Raw genomic sequence first — 18187 nt, 5'->3', positions numbered from 1 at the left:
AAGCAGCACATAGGTAGTGAGACAATCTTTGTTATACGGGTTGGAGATGGTGGCACTAACCAGAAAGCAGTAGACACAGCTAGAGATGACAGCGTTAAAGATGCTAAGATTGGCTCAGGTTGGAATTATTATTAACTATTATGGTTGGAGGGTAGGTTGAGAGTCAGATAAGCGAGATGGCATTGGTTTGGACATGTGCAGAGGAGAGATGCTAGGTATATTGGGAAAAGGATGCAAGAATAGAGTTGCCAGGCAAGAGGAAAAGAGCAAGGCCTAAGAGAAGGTTTATGGATGTGGTGAGAGAAGACATGCAGGTGATGGGTGTGACAGAGCAACATGTAGTGGATAGGAAAATATGGAACAAGATGATCCACTGTGGCAACCCCTAACGGGAGCAGCCGAAAGAAAAAGGAGGAGATATGGTATTATTGCTACCCTTCGCACCATGCACTTTGAGATAGATATTTCCTGCACTCTCACCCTTAGTAAAATGGCTTTCAGCCAGCCCTGTACCCTTCCTGAAATAGCACCTTACTGAACCATAACAGGTGCAGCAGCCTGACCCAGTCAAATAATCTATATCACTGCTTAAACTATATCTAGATATCCGAATCTCTTTAAAATCGCTTAGGATTTACCAATATTCTTACCACATTATTATTAAACATTGTAATATTTGCAAACAGTGTACATCTGTGGTCTTTTGATATTATCTACTGTATACCATATTGGCCGTAAATTAAAGGATTTCAGGAATTTCTACAGTAAAATGTATAATTCGAAATACAAGCCAGCAAATGACACACATTTGCAGTCAATGCTTCTCTAGTTTGCAGATTAAAGACTGAACAGCGGGAAAAGATATTACTGAAAAGTCAATGTTTACAATGTCCTTTTAACCTGTATCCATTTTCCTAATTAAAGAGGAAGCAGTGCAATTTAAGGGTGATTAAATAGTGACAATGGACTACATAGAGTCATGTATATTAGAGTCTGTGAAAGTGCCCCCTTACTCTGCAAGAATCTGCTGATGTGTTATGAATAATGAGAAAAGTACACAACAAATCCTTCTCACTAGGTTTAGAAAGACACTAAAAATAATCTGTTTTATGTCAACACCTTCCAGAAATTTCAATTTAATAGCCAAGTTTGACTGCTTTCTACTCAGGTGCATGGTTATGTATTTTATTTGGGGGCATCAATACAGAAGACCACATGCAGCATACAAATATACAGTGAAAAATGTCCAATCTAAGTTATATGTAAATAACCAACACACTGTGTTATCTAGCCTTGCCAGAAAAGTGCAAAAGTCCTCATTCACCAGCATTTGTTTTAAAGCAGGCCATAGACAACTACAACTCTATAATCTAGGTTCTGAGAGGTTAGTACTTTATATGCTAAAATAAATGGGCATATTTAGAACTGAAAAGAATAGCAAAGAAAAAACACAAATACTCAAAAAATAAGAAAGCATTCATAGTATACTGCATTTGATTGGCTGTGGTTAAAATTAACTACACTACATAACTGCAAATATTTACAAAATTTCAATTATTAAAAGTATTACCACAGATACCAAAGAAAAGCTGGGCAGTTTAAAGTATGGATGAAAACTCAGTCTCAGTCAAAAAATGCCATTCAGTAAGAATTTCTCAGGATGAGCCTTAGGCCGGAGTTATACTTCACGCGACGCAACGCATGCTGCAGTGGACGCTCCTGCTACGCAAGCGTTGTAGTGTTCATACTTGCACGCATACTTTACGTAAATCTGGAAGAATGCACCAGGTGGCAGTGCGAGATATTATCACGGTGAGAACATGTTCGGCTTCTCTGTGTTGTGAATTGCCTAGAATACCTATTAAATTCTGATGGCACCTTACCGCAATATCTCTGAAAAGGATGTTTATTGATTAAATCCATCAATCCAGGGATGTGCCCATTCTAGCAAGCATTGGGCATGAGTGAGAAACAGTCCCTTGACGAGGCCTCAGCTCATCGCAAGGTGAATATAAGCACTTGCATACACTAGCTTCATTTTAGAGGGACCAAATCCTCAAATCTGCATATCTTTGGAAGGAAACCGGAGCACAGTGTGGAATACAAGCAGGAAATACCAGCAACATAACTCCCTGTGAGACAGCAGTGCTATCACTCCACCACCGTGACACCCCCACGTGTGTAATTATTAACAGTATTCATTATTTAAATGAAATTATATGTAAAATGTAACATACACACTTTAATGCATTTCATCATGAAAGTGATATCAAGTATAAATCTAAAGATTCTAAATGTGCAGAGAGTTGGAATATCATACATTTAATTTGTTCTGTGTGGCGATCTATTGCTGCTTTCCGCTGCTGTCAGGTCCAAGAAGCTCGTAGCAATTAAAAACTGGGATGACATTTACGATGGTCTGCATTAATGATAAAGTAAACTACGAGGTTAAAGTGGACATTTCGAGATTAAAGCTGAAATTTCCACTTTAATCACAAAATACACGTTTTCACTGTGTCCTTTATTTTTCTCTCAGTGGCTCAAATACAGCGCTATACATTATGTTGCTGTTGTTAAGTTGCAAAAATAATAAAAAAAAAGACGGCACAAAAGATGGTATGTGAGACTTTTAAAATGTATTATGTCATTACAATCGGGAATATGCGACGCTTGAATATAAAAGCACCACAAATGCATCTGTATGTCAGCATTTTGCTTCACCACATCGAAGCATTCATCCTTCAGGATCTGCATAGAGGCTTTCTGTCACATGAAGATAGTAAACAGAGACTCTGACGTCACGGTCCGACTTTTAGCATACTGCGCCCCCCTTACTTTTTGCTGGTACTGCAACTCGCACACGCGTCGCATTAATTTCTGAGGACCAGCTCAGAGGACGCGTGAAATGAACGCTGGGAACGCGTTGCAGCCATGATGCGGGTGCGTACGTGCTCTGAGCGTGAAGTATAAATCGGCCCTTATTTAGCATGATTCAAACCATTTGCAATTATATTGCAAACAAGACCATTTTTAAAAAAAATGTAATAAGAATCAGCACTACAAAACTACAAAATACTGATCATTAAAATTAAATTCATTTATATCATCTCATTTTCTGAAACGGCTTTTCCTTGTGAAGGTCACTGTGGCAGCAGACCAAGCAGTTCAGCCCAAATTTTTTAATTAAGTTTTTAAATTTTATGAATTTAAAATTAACACATCCCTCTAAATTATTCACAAAGGCTATAAGAATGACATGCCTTATGTAAGAGGGCTTCATGGTAATACTGCAATGAAACATAAAGCTTATTTTGTCTCTATTTATCATATTTATCAGTACATCTGTATATTTTCAGAGAAAAAAGCTTGATGAGAACTTGCAATCTCTTCTTACTTCACAGCGATTGTCTGAGCCCTGTCTGTGCAGATCCCAACACAGTCCTTCCATTTTACATCATCTTCTTTCAAGTAAGTGTTTATTATTTTAAACAATTCATCTGTAGTGGCTGTTAGTTATATGTTTGTAGAAAATCAAAACTTACTTTATATCATATCTGACATAAGTTATCAATAGTCTTTGTTTCTGTCAGAAGCTTCATCCATCCGTAGAGTAAAATGTTTTTCTCTTAACTTGTCAATAAGCTATTTCTCTATATCTTTATATTTTAAACTTATCATAAATGTGCCTTACAATGGTATTGTTTAACAGATGATACTTATCATTTTCTTAGCTGTTGTATCATCAATAATGATTGAAAATATATCAATAGCAGCAGGGAGAATTAATTCCTCTGCTATAGTGTGGAGTATTTATCTCTGGCCACTTCGCTAGGCTACAATATGACAGTTTTGTTATTTATTTCTTATGAAATCAAGGGGCTTGTCCTTGTGCTCAAAAAGTAAATTCTCCAACCAGTCTTTCAACCTGTTCTACTGTACTTTCATTACTATGACTATCATTATAAGAAACATAATTCACTGTGATCTCTCTTCCGTACCAACCATAGTAAATGCTGGAGCCAAAAAAGAGATATACTGTACCTCATAATATGTTATCCTTGATTTTGTAGGTGCAATGTTTGGAGCAGTTGGGGTTAGGTCATTATCTGCTTTATATTTTGATGACAGACCTGTCACTGCAAGCAGAGTTTGTTCAACCTGCATGACACAAACCCCCCAAACCCAACCATCAAATCAGCATCTCCACCAGTTTAGGAATCAAGGATTAAAATGAAAAAGGACAGTTAGAACTGGTTGCATACTTAACATAACCATAATACAATTTACAAGTCACGTTAATATATCTTTTTCATGATATTATCTGTGTAGTCAGTATCTGACCAAACATAAATTAGATTTAGGCCTTAATGTTCTAAAAAATCCAGTTTTAAATGTATTTTTTTTCAGTGTAATCCTAAAAAATGTAGCCTGGACTAAGTACAGTATCCGCTACAATGTAGGGTATCTTTGATAACAATCTATCTTTGATTCACACATTACAACACTTTTAAAGCTTGATTTTTCTAGACTAAAAATATAGGAAACAAGATGATTTCTTGGAATACAGGATACAAAGATACTTTATGCATTCAGCATTACAGATACACGGATCAAATCACTCTATTCGTAATTTCCACTTAATTGAAAATGCTGTTGTAGGGATCATCACTAGAACTAAGACTCACAACAAAATGATTAATGTCTTACTGTATGTCTGGAAAATGGCTTTCGTTTAAATTTAGGGTTAATTCAAAATCCACATTCTTACACATAAAGCTTTAAATTGCTTGACACTATTTACTTATAATGACTTTTATATGAATACATACACTGTCAGAACTTACAGTAAACCACAGTCTGAAGGCACTAGCCTTATTAAGGTTCTAAGAATAATAAAACTAATTAAGAAGGTTTATCCTTCAGCTGCAGGACCTCAAAGAGTTAGGACAATCTGTCTGGCTGTGTACGGTATGACATTTCTGTCGCATTACTTAAATCCAGGTGAAGAATCAACTTTAACTTTAAGTCTAGCATAAGCAATGCCAATTAGTTGCTCAAGTTGCAGCTAGGTTTTTTAGTCTTTTGCACAATCACGTTTGCCAGTCAGTATGAAGTGCTACTGACAACACCCTCAATTCTGTTTCACTTATAGGTATTTCACTGTAATCCTTGGTGCTGTTAGCTGAGATAGACTAGTGTTTCCTTTACTTTTCTTGATCAAATTATTTATTTTTGTTGAACACTGTGCATTGCTAGCACTAGCCTACTGCTTCCTATTTGCTATAGTAGTATTGCCTATTTGCTTAGCATTGATTGTTGGGACTGCTACTGCTGCAAAGCTTATGCACTTGTTTTGCAAGTACACTATGGTAGTTTTTTGATAGGTAGATGTTTAAAACAGGTGAAATGCAGCAGTGAATTGTGAGTTCTTTCCTGATCTTTCATGAAGCTCCTGGATGCTGTTTTCATGAGGTTATTTTTTGAGTTTGTTTTGCTTGTTCCTCCTGCTTAGTTTTCATTGTTCACCTAGTTTTTTCCTACTCTATTTTGTTGTTTTTTATGTAGTGTTTGCCTACTCGTTCTTGCAACTGTACAACTTTAATGTTCAGGTCAGATGATTCCTTACAGGTGCCAGTACTTCACTGTCAAACTAATATCTTAGTGCTTTGGACATGATAAGAGATACTAAAAGCCTTCAGATCAACATTTTTACTCTTTACTTATGTACAAATGATATTGCAGAACACCTAGAAAGGGGTAGGCGGGGTGATTTAACTTCTTAAAACAAACAATGTAGAAGGCAGTACTACAAGAACATCAGCAATTTTTTTGTCTGTGGCAGAGGTCTTGGCTCTCAAACATTGTTGTGGTAGCTTGTTTTAGAAAAAAATGTCCAAAGGCATGACAGCTGAATGAATTCCAACAAGACAACACTCAGATATTAAACCATTGTGATAAGCAGTTTGTGAATGAACAGCTCCTTTTCATTCTGCTCAAATGTTACTTTTCAAAAGTTAATCCAATTAACCCAATTTCATATAATCTATGTCTTCTCTGTCTCCTTCTCTGTTACCAGAATATTCCAGCAAAGTGTGGCTATATGAAAGATTTTGTGCTTAACCTTTAGATCTAACCTAAATACAGCACCCCGAGGCACTTGTGTTAATCTCTGGAGACTTTAACCATGTGACCAAACTGGACCAAACATTACCTGCCTTCTCCTAGTATGTGGATTGTAACACCCGGGGAAATAGGACTATTGACCTACTGTATGCAAACGTTAAAGATGCATACAGCAACACCCTGCTGCCTGCACTTGGGAAAGCAGATCATAACCTGGTTCTGCTTCAGCCTCACTACAAACCAAGAATGAGGGAGCTACCTACAACCACACGGTCATTCAGGAAGTGGTCCCCTGAGGCAGAGCAGGCTCTGAGAGACTTCTTTGGAACTACGAACTGGGATATCTTGCAGGGGTCACATAGTGAGAACACTGAAAAGGTTGTTGAGTGCATCAACTTCTATATGGACATTGTAGTTCCAATAAGAACAGTACACTGCTATGCTAACAACAAGCCATGGATTACAAGTGACATCAAGGGTCTTTTGAACCAGAAAAAAAGGGCTTTTAAAGGCGGTGATCAGCACGAGCTCAAGTGCGTGCAGAAGGAACTCCAAGTCCAGCTCAGGGCAGTGAAGGAGCAGTGCAGGAGAAAGCTGGAGCAAAAGTTGCAGAATACCAGCATGAAGGAAATGTGGGATGGGATGAAGATCATCACTGGCTGCAGCTCAAAGCAGGGTGCCACCATTGAGAGAGACGTGGAGAGAGCAAACCTGATGTACAACTTCTTTAACAGGTTTGACCACCCTAACCCACTCTCACCTCAGAGTAGTGCATCCTCCACCCATCCTTCTGCTGATACCAGCATAGGAGAGAGTTGCCCCCCACCCACAATTACAGCAGCCCAGGTAAGCAGAGAGCTGAGGAGACTTTGTGCCAGCAAACCAGTGGGTCCAGGTAGAGTATCGCCACGACTGCTGAAGGCCTGTGCTTTGGAGCTGGAGAGTCCTCAACAGCGCATCTTTAACCCGAGCCTGGAACGGGGAGAGTCCTGAGGCTTTGGAAAACATCTTGCATCACCCCAGTCCCAAAGGTATCAAATCCTGGTGAGCTGAATGACTTCCGGCCTGTCGCTCTGACATCACATGAGATGAAGACCATGGAGCGGCTGCTGCTTCACCACCTGAGGTCACAGGTCCACCACGCCCCTAGAACCTACACCGATCCCTCTCCCACCTGGGCAGAGGCAGTGGTGCTGTAAGAATTATGTTTCTGGACTTCTCTAGTACCTTCAACACCATCCAACCTTGGCTCCTTAGTGACATGCTGACAGAGATGAGAGTAGATTCATATCTGGTGGCATGGATCGTGGACTATCTTACAAACAGACCTCAGTATGTGCGTCTTGGGAACTGCATGTCTGAAATTTCGGTCAGCAGCACAGGATCGCCACAGGGGACTGTACTTTTTCCGGTCCTGTTCAGCCTATATACATCAGACTTCCAATACAACTCGGAGTCCTGCCATGTGCAAAAGTTTGCTGACGACACCAAGGAGCTGATGGTGGATTTTAGGAGGCCCAGGCCCCTCCCGGACCCTGTGATTATCAGAGGTGACTGTGTGCAGAGGGTACAGACCTATAAATACCTAGGAGTGCAGCTGGATGATAAATTGGACTGGACTGCCAATACTGATACTCTGTGCAAGAGAGAACAGAGCCGACTATACTTCCTTAGAAGGCTGGCGTCCTTCAACATCTGCAGTAAGATGCTGCAGATGTTCTATCAGATGGTTGTGGCGAACGCCCTCTTCTATGCAGTGGTGTGCTGGGGAAGCAGCATAAAGAAGAGGGATGCCTCACGCCTGGACAAACTGGTGAGGAAGGCAGGCTCTATTATAGGCACGGAGCTGGACAGTTTGACATCTATGGCGGAGCGACAGGCGCTGAGCAGGCTCCTGTCAATCATGGAGAATCCACTGCATCCACTGAACAGTATCATCTCCAGACAGAGGAGCAGCTTCAGCGACAGACTGCTGTCACTGTCCTGCTCCACTGACAGACTGAGAAGATCGATCCTCCCCCACACTTTGTGACTCTTCAATTCCACCCGGGGGGTAAATGTTAACATTATACAAGATTATAGACTGTTACACTGCCTCGCATTCTCCACCTTGCATTTTTATCACTCTTTATGTATTATTGTTTTCATCAATATGCTGCTGCTGGGGTCTATCTATCTATCTATCTATCTATGCAACCTAAGCTCCATGCAACCTAAGCTTCTAGTTCATCTCTTGATTTTTACAGTTTTATTTTTCCTTTGTTGAATAGCTGATAAGGATATGCTAAACTACTTTTATACTGTATGTTTGTTTTTGTGTAAGAAATCTATGTTTATTTATATAAACACAGCAAAAATCACATATGTCTTGTGGCGGACGGCGGGGACCCATGCCTGGACGGGACGTCCCTTTGACACTGGGACTGGGGGAGCAGCCATGGGATGCACACTACGTCCCCCAGAACGTGTGGTGGCAGCCCACTTGGGTTACATTGGGGCCACAGGCGTGGGACTTCAGGGCTCAGACCTGTTGGGCTCCATGGCCACCACCCAGAGGAGCTGCACAGCTTAATGAGCCTGTGTGGCATGGAATACAGCCACACCTAGACGTGCAGCCTAATTAGGCCAATTACTACCTGGAGCACTTCCAGGAGGGCTATCAAAGGAGCCTGCAGCCACTACTCAAGGTGCCAGACTTGGGAGGAGGAGGAGGACGATGACAAAGCTGCCAGGAAGGAGTGGAGGAGAAAGATGAGTGTGTTTTTGAGTGTTTTTCTTTTGGTGTTTTTGGAACTGTGTAGGGCCTGTGGGACACGAGGAAGACATGCCCCACGGCTGAAGACAAAATAAAATTTTTTCGTTTTCACCTGTGCCTCCGTTGTCAGTCTATGTCGGGTCGACGCCTATATAGCACCTTTGCCACAGTCTTCATAAACAGTTAAAGAATAAATTACAGATACATTGTTGATTATACTGGGTATGCTATATACTACAGTGACTAAGGATTATTTATTTTTGCCAATAAGCCAAACCTCAGTTATAATATACTCTATGCTATTATAATGTGTTCATATTAATCACAATTAAATTATTTTACAGTGTTTTGAATTTAATTTGACTGTTTATGTATATAGGTTTTGTAAGGGTTGGCAATTTACCATTAATGCAGTATAGCTGTAATGTTTTATGTGTTCTGGGGCCTATACTCATGAAGAGCTCTAAAAAATAAATTGAACAGAATTGAATAAAAACAAGCTTAATTAAAAACTTGCAGTACTGCAATTACTTTATAATTGAAGTTATTATTACTGTAAAATAATTTGAATAATAAAGATATCAGAGCCATTTCATCAGGTGATAAAAATTACTAAAAAAAGAGCAGTTAATTCTACAAGTGAAATTTGTTTCACACTACTGCCCTCTGATGATGTACAGTATAATATAGTAAACATGCGTTATAATGAGGAAATGATTATATTCACATCAATATACTTATTATTTTCTGTAAATTAAAAGACATTAATGTGATAAAGTAGTTCATCAGATATATTTCTTGGCTCTCCAGGAATAAGCATTAAGTCTACCACCGATATAACTAACCATTGGTGGTACACTATAAGATTGCTAACAATAAAGATAATTTGCCAGTTAACCTAATAAGCACATCTGTGGGATATGGGAAGACAACCGCAGTACCCTGAGGAAAAATCCTCTGCCTCACTTTATGACCCTTAGCAAGTCATTCATTCAGTAAGTGCCTCAACTGCAAAAATATATCTAAACAGCCATAACATATCCTGATATTCTGATCCTTGTATGTTGCCTTGGATAAATTAAGAGAAATAATTAATTGCCTTTAGGCTATTTTCTTAAAATAATAACTATAACCACTTTTATAGAGAATAGCAGAGAAAAGGTATCACATTAAAACCTAAATATTATACATATACAGATTCAAAACTGTCTGCTTACCATGTATTTTCAGGCTCCCAAAATCCACCTGATCTGAAGGTTGACTGATAACCTTTCATGTAAAACAAAACAAAACACAAAGTATACAAAACATTTTGCACTTCTGATTATTTGACTAATATGTTTACTTAATAAAAACATTACTCCTGCATAAAAGTTGTGAAAAACAGTAAATTAGGTAACATGATGTGATATTGTACAGTATATTGTGAATCAGTCATGCAGTCACTTTAGAGCAAAAAAAGATCATCTTTTTAACATTTTAGCTCTTTACTTATTAGACTGCCATTCACGTAGGGCAGGGAAGGTCATTGATTTTGCTTGGTTTCAGTTTTTACCCACCCACTTTAACTATTTTCACTGTTTTGGGTTTTGGAGATACAAATTCATAACCTTCCAATTACATTAGGCAGATGTTAGCATGTGAAAATAGTAGAATTAAAATTATTTATTCACTTGCTGGTGATAACCATTGTCTTCTCCCATTAAAATTAAATGAATAATTTCTCATTAAAACAAATGAGCATAAGATCTTGATTCATATGAGCATATGATCTTGACTGAAAATAATCTCTGTATGTCTTTATTTCCCTTTTTTCTTTGAATTCAAACTTGTATTACTCATAACTTTTTATCTTAGTCTTCAGTAACATTTCTCCTTAAGATGAGGTAATTTTAAGAACTCTTTTTACTTTTTGTTCAGAAATAACCATCCGAAATATAATTTTTTTAAAATACAAATATTATATGAAGAAAAGGCATTTCTTTGTCTTTTGAATATAATTTGTCCACTGTGTAAATATAAACATCTCATGTTTTGTTCCTACTACTCATTACTCACCATAAATCGTTTTTTTTAAAAAGGGAGCGATTTGTTCTCCACATATTTCCATTTTATACTCTACCTAAAACAAATAGCCTATGTGGATGAATAATTTTAGAAATAACATAAAGTGTTAATAAATGTTGGAAACCAGATAAAGATCAAGTGAACAACAAAATATACACTGAAATAAAAGAATTGGTTTAGGAAAAATACTGAGATGGTCAAATAAATAAAGAATGTAACAGAAGAAAGGCTGATGTAATATACAAAATGTACTGAAGGATGACGAGAATGGACAGCCGTTATATGAACAGAAATTTCAAGGGTAGTGGCGCAATTCAAAGGTATAAGAAAAACAAGAATATAATATAATAGACTTTTATTTTATACAAGCAAAATACCCACGCTTCGCAGCGGAGAAGAAGTGTGTTAAAGAAGTAATGAAAAAGAAAAGGAAATATTTTAATAATAACGTAACATGATTGATAATGTAATTGTTTTGTCATTGTCATGAGTGTAGCTGGCATATATATATATATACACACACACATGCATATAAAAATATATATACATATATACACACACACACACATATATATATACACATATATGCATATATATACATATACATATATATATATATATATACAGTATATACATAAACACATAATTACATATTCAAATATAGGAAAATACCCGCGCTTTGCAGCGGAGAAGTAGTGTGTTAACGAAGTAATGAAAAAGAAACACTGAAAATAACGTAACATGATTGTCAATGTAATCAATGTAATTGTTTTGTCACTGTTATGAGTGTTGCTGTCATATATATATATATACATATGTATATATATATATATATACACACACACATTTCTCTCTATATATCTATATACATACACATATATATACATACATATCTATATATATCTATATAAATATCTATACTAATAAAAGGCAAAGCCCTCACTCACTCACTCACTCACTCACTAATTCTCCAACTTCCCGTGTAGGTAGAAGGCTGAAATTTGGCAGGCCTATTCCTTACAGCTTACTTACAAAAGTTGGGCAGGTTTCATTATATATATTATATTATATATCAGCGCTTCCCGGTTCATTTTACCCTCGCATCCCCTTGGTTTGAGATGTATGAAAAAATATGCGCAGAAAGACACATCACCAATTGAAGCTTTATGAATAATGGATACTTTATTCGCCATCAATGATTGTTTTGGTAAAGCCATACTCAGTGTAATCATTAGATGAACGGTAAAAAGTAAGAGCGAGGGGAGGGTGACTTATTGAGGCACGCAGGCGAAACCACAATAGCACGCAGGCTCGATGTAGTGCGCGTCAACTTGATCTGAATTGCGCGATCACATTCGAAAAAAATATATCTTTTCAAGTTCTATTTAGTCGACACAAATATCTTTGGTTGGAATGTAAGGCGAATTTAATCTTTACATTTCTATAGTGAAGAAAAATGTATGCAATGATGCCTACATTTAACTTACATTCCTTACAAATAAAACCATTTCAGGTGACTACCTGTTGAAGCTCATCGAGAGAATGCCAAGAGTGTACAAAGCAGTAATCAGAGCAAAGGGTGGCTATTTTGAAGAAACTAGAATATAAAACATGTTTTCAGTTATTTCACATTTTTTTGCTAAGTACATAACTCCACATGTGTTCATTCATAGTTTTGATGCCTTCAGTGAGAATCTACCAATGTAAATGGTCATGAAAATAAAGAAAACACATTGAATGAGGAGGTGTGTCCAAACTTTTGGCCTGTACTGTATATGTATATATATGCGGATGTATGTGTATATATGTGTATATATATATATATATATATATATATATATATATATATATATATATATATATATATATATATATATATATGTATGTATATATGTGTGTATATATATATATGGATATGTATATATATATGTTGTCACACACGTGTGCATGGGGGACAGCTGAAGGGCTTAGAAAATACTGATTATACATCTGCCCAGGGGGGGGCGGGGGACGCTGACGCTCTTTCTGAGTTCTCTGCAGGTCTTACCCGGGAAATCCCACCAGGAGCCGCCATTTCCAGGAAGGACACATCACTTCCGGTTCCGGCCCCAAGGATAAGGTCATTTCCTGTTCCGGCCCAAGGATGATGTCACTTCCAGTTCCGCCCAGAGGACGACATCACTTCCGCCCTCTGTACTATAAAGCCCACTGCCTTTGCTCTGGCAGGCAGTTCTGTTTTGGACTCTGTTGTGTAAACTTGACTATGATGTCTCAAATACGTTTGCAGCCAGGAAACGAATTAAACGGGTGGCTGCCCCAAACCTTTTCACGCCTCAAGTCTCTACTTATTACAGTGGCGTAGCCGGCAGGATGGTGTCCCTGAAGAACCCGGGACACGACCTTACAAGGAACCAGGTGGGTGAGTACCGGGGCCGAGTTTCGGGGCAGGGAGTGCGCCGGGGGGTCAGGAAGGACGCGGTGCAGGCTCTGCTCCACGAGCATAACCCGGGGCTAACAACCCATCTCGTGGAGAAAGTAGAGGGGACCCACAGGCGTGGGCTGGCCTCTGGGGAACACACACGAGTAGCTCAGTATGCTTTCCTGGGCAGGAAAGCCGAGCCGCCCATCGGGACCAAGGTCCCTGTTAATGATGGGTTATCCCCAGGCCAGCAGGTAAAAGAAATATTAAACTGGGAGTTTAACCCAAGTAAAGGGTTGTCAGAGCAGGCTATGGCTCTCTGGCAACAGGTGGGGCAGTGGCTACGGCCATTTGAATTAAGCCCCTTACAAATAGTACAGCAAGTGGCCTGTTTTTTGCTGGTACAACACCTACCCCAGGACTTTGCCCAGCCGGCCTGGGGCGAATTTCATTCAATGGACGAGCTACTACAGCTCCTAAAACACCAAGGCCGGCTGTGAAACCTGGGAGGGCAGAACAGCTGCTTTGTGGACTACCCGGGAGTTATGTCCCACTGAAGCAGTCCCCTCCACGCAATCCAGAGCTTGTTCCGAAGTCGCCGGACCGCCTGGCCTGCGACCTGTCGGGGAATAAGGCGGACCGTAGGGGACAAGGGCGGGGTTGTTTGTGTGCCCTTAGCAATCCCCTGGCAGACAAACATACGGGGGAGCTTCTAGTGAACGGACACAAAGTAACAGCCCTATTTGATTCCGGCAGTAACGTGTCTGTCGTTGCTCGCCGGTTTGTGCTACCGCAACAATGGATTAAAACAAAGACCAGTATCACATGTATACACGGAGATATCCGCGCATAAAACCGCCCGGTGTTACGTATGTCTCGGAGGAACCCTTCGACTACTTACCGTGGCGGTGCACCCGGATCCTCCGTTTCCCGTAATCCTCGGGCGGGACTGGTCTAATAGCAACAGCGGTAGCCTAAAAAGCATTCCCCGGAAAACTTATGGCCTCGTTATAGATGACAAAGACTCATCTCAAGCTGCTTCCACACCGTGTAATCAGCCGACAGGGAGTGGGGCGGAAGGCCAAGAGAATGACGAAGGCACTCCCGGACCGTCGCGGGCTGCTACGTCATCCACCAGCGCCCCGGCAGCGAGGGAGGAATCTCCGCCCCTTGAGGTCAGACCGGACCCACTCTCTGAATTGCACTTTCAGTTTAAAGCAACTCCGGCTTCTTTCAAGAGAGAACAGTGGAATGACGACTCTCTGAAACACACAAAGAATGCAGTGGTCCTCGTTAACGGCCAACGCACTCATCAGCCCATGCCACAGGGACCTCACTTTGTCATTGATAATGATTTGTTGTATCGGGTCGCTGAACATGAGGGGAAGGTCCGGAAGTTGTTGCTAGTCCCGCGAACCTACCGGCGGCAGGTCTGCGAGTTAGCACACTCCCACCTTCTTGGAGGCCATCTCGGCTCCGACAAAACACTAGAGCGAATTAAGCTCCGTTTTTTTTGGCCGGGGATTAACGAGGAGGTTCGCTGCTTTTGCGTCTCCTGTCCGGAGTGTCAACTGCGGCAAATTCCTAGGAGGGACCGTGCTCCTCTGGTCCCCCTTCCCCTTATTGACGTTCCCTTTGACAGGATTGGGGTCGACATAGTAGGACCCTAGAACCCTCAGCCGAGGATATAAATATATACTCGTCCTCGTGGATTATGCAACCCGATTCCCAGAAGCCGTTCCATTGCGCTCGGCTACTACAAAAAATATTGCACGGAACTAGTAGGAGTCTTTTGCGCGGTGGGCATTCCTAGAGAAGTCCTGACGGACCAAGGAACGCCCTTTACCTCGGAAACGTTCAAGGAGACTGCCAAATTACTGAAAATAAAGCATTTAAAGACCTCGTGTATCATCCTCAAACCGATGGGCTAGTGGAGAGATTTAACCAAACTCTCAAGCAAATGCTACGTAAGGTAGTCAGCAAGGATGGGAGGAATTGGGACCAACTCCTCCCCCTTGTCCTCTTTGCCTACCGGGAAGTTCCTCAAGCCTCTACGGGTTTCTCTCCGTTTGAATTATTGTACGGAAGACAACCCCGGGGATTATTAGATATTTTAAAAGAGGGTTGGGAAGGGGAGGCACAACCCTCCACTAATATTTTGGAATATATCGCCCAATTGCGCGATAGATTTGATGCAATTAGACCGATTCTAAAAAGTCATATAGAGGAGGCACAATCAGCACAGGCCCGCCTTTATGACCGTGGAACGACTCTCCGGGAGTTCCAACCGGGGGATCGTCATGGTGTTGGTACCTACTTCTCACTCTAAACTGCTCGCACATTGGCTAGGCCCCTACGAAATTAAGGAGAGGAAGGGATTGGTCGACTATTTGGTGAAACAGCCCAATCGCCGACCAGCTGAGCGAAGTGTATCATGTAAACCTGCTGAAACCGTGGAAGGAGAGGGATCCCGATCCTCCTCCGGACAGCCCTGCTCTCTTCGCTGAAGTAAGTTCCCTTAATTTCGCGAGCAGCTATCTCCCAGACAGAAAAGGAGCTCGAGCAGCTATCCGCTCCGTCCCAGAGGTGGTAAGTGAGCAGCCAGGTCGGACCTCTCTGATTGCGCACGACATATTGACTGACCCGGGGGTGATCGTCCGTGAGCGACCCTACAGACTCCCGGAGGCAAAGAAAGTAGAAGTGGAACTGGAAATCAAGCGAATGCTGGCACTAGGAGTAATCGAGGAAAGTAGTAGTCCCTGGTCCAGTCCCATCGTCTTGATTGCTAAGCCTGACGGCAGTTGGAGGTTTTGCAATGACTTCCGTCGGCTCAACCAAGTTTCCCGATTTGATGCTTATCCCATGCCTCGCGTGGATGATCTCCTCGAGAGACTGGGACCAGCCAAATTCTTGACTACACTTGACATGACAAAAGGTACTGGCAGGTTCCTTTAACGGAGTCCGCGAAGGAAAAACCGCGTTTAGCACTCCTAGCGGACACTGGCAGTATCGTGTCCTTCCATTCGGGTTACACGGGGCGCCTGCGACTTTTCAGCGTCTGGTGGACAAAGTGCTCCGGCCCCATAACTCGTTCTATGCTGCCTATCTGGATGACGCCGTCATCTATTCCAGCACCTGGAAGGAACACATACAGCAGGTCACAGCAGTATTACGGACATTGGGAGGCGGGCTCGATCAACCCCAAGAAATGTTTCTTTGGGTTGAGAAGCCAAATATTTGGGCTACCTAGTGGGCGGGTACTGTGAGACCACAGTGTTCCAAGTTGCAAGCCATAATGGCCTGGCCCGTCCAAAACCAAGCGGCAAGTCCAATCCTTTCTCGGTTTGGCGGGTACTACCGCCGGTTTGTGCCTCGCTTCTCCGAGAGCGCGCCCTTGACCGATTTGACAAAGAAAAGAGCTCCCAATACGGTGGTATGGTCTGATAAAGCGGGGGCTGCATTCAGTGACTTAAAAAGGGCTCTGACTTCAGCACCTATCTTAATCTCCCCTAACTCTCTCTCCCTTTTGTCCTCCAGACGGACGCTTCGGACACAGGCTTGGGAGCCGTGTTAAGCCAAAGCGTCGACGGTGTTGAACACCCCGTTATGTACCTGAGCCGGAAACTGTTGGACAGGGAGACCAGGTACGCAGCGGTGGAGAAAGAGGCTCTGGCGATCAAATGGGCAGTGACTCAGCTGCGGTACTACCTCTTGGGTCGCGTGTTCACTCTGGTGACGGATCATGCACCTCTAAAGTGGATGGCCCTTCACAGGGAGTCGAATCCACGAGGTGGTTTCTTGACCTGCAGCAGTACAAGTATACGCTTGTTCATCGTCAGGGGTCTCTTCATGCCAACGCCGATGCCCTCTCCCGGGCCCACGACCTCTCGGTGCAGGTCGCCCGACCCACGGGTCTGGGCTGAGGGGGGAGTCTTGTCACACTGCGTGTGCATGGAGGGCAGCTGAAGGGCTTAGGAAATACTGATTATACATCTGCCCAGGGGAGCGGGTGCGCTGACGCTCTTTCTGAGTTCTCTGCAGGTCTTACCGGGAAATCCCACCAGGAGCCGCCATTTCCAGGAAGGACACATCACTTCGGTTCCGGCCCCAAGGATAAGGTCACTTCCTGTTCCGGCCCCAAGGATGATGTCACTTCCAGTTCCGGCCCAGAGGACGACATCACTTCCGCCCTCTGTACTATAAAGCCCACTGCCTTTGCTCTGGCAGGCAGTTCTGTTTTGGACTCTGTTGTGTAAACTTGACTATGATGTCTCAAGTACGTTTGCAGCCAGGAAACCGAATTAAACGGTTGGCTGCCCCAAACCTTTTCACGCCTCAAGTCTCTACTTATTACAATGTTTATATGTGTGTGTGTGTATATATATATATATATATATATATATATATATATATATATATATATATCTATACTAATAAAGGCAAAGCCCTCACTCACTCACTCACTCACTCACTCACTCACTCACTGACTCATCACTAATTCTCCAACTTCCCGTGTAGGTAGAAGGCTGAAATTTGGCAGGCTCATTCCTTACAGCTTACTTACAAAAGTTGGGCAGGTTTCATTTCGAAATTCTACGCCTAATGGTCATAACTGGAAGGTATTTTTCTCCATTAACTGTAATGGAGTTGAGCTGGAAAGAAGTTGGGGGCGGAGTTTCGTGTGACATCATCACGCCTCCCACGTAATCACGTGAACTGACTGTCAACACAGTACGTAGAAAACCAGGAAGACCTCCAAAAACGCTCAAGAAAACATGCATTATATAATTGAGAAGGCAGCGAAACAATAAGAAGCGAGGGAG

General features: G+C 41.7%; 1 protein-coding gene across 1 annotated transcript in view; it reads right to left on the bottom strand.

Annotated features, from left to right (window-relative positions):
- LOC120535456 (serine/threonine-protein kinase Nek11-like) overlaps positions 1-18187 on the bottom strand; it is a 233992-nt gene that overhangs the window by 30401 nt on the left and 185404 nt on the right. Inside the window, exon 12 of the mRNA XM_039763333.1 lies at positions 10096-10147. Coding sequence (XP_039619267.1) covers positions 10096-10147 — 52 coding nt within the window. The remainder of the gene's footprint in view (positions 1-10095; positions 10148-18187) is intronic.

The sequence above is a fragment of the Polypterus senegalus genome, chromosome 9 (assembly GCF_016835505.1).
Source record: "Polypterus senegalus isolate Bchr_013 chromosome 9, ASM1683550v1, whole genome shotgun sequence".
Taxonomy (NCBI): domain Eukaryota; kingdom Metazoa; phylum Chordata; class Cladistia; order Polypteriformes; family Polypteridae; genus Polypterus; species Polypterus senegalus.
This window is presented reverse-complemented; position numbering and strand designations above follow the sequence as displayed.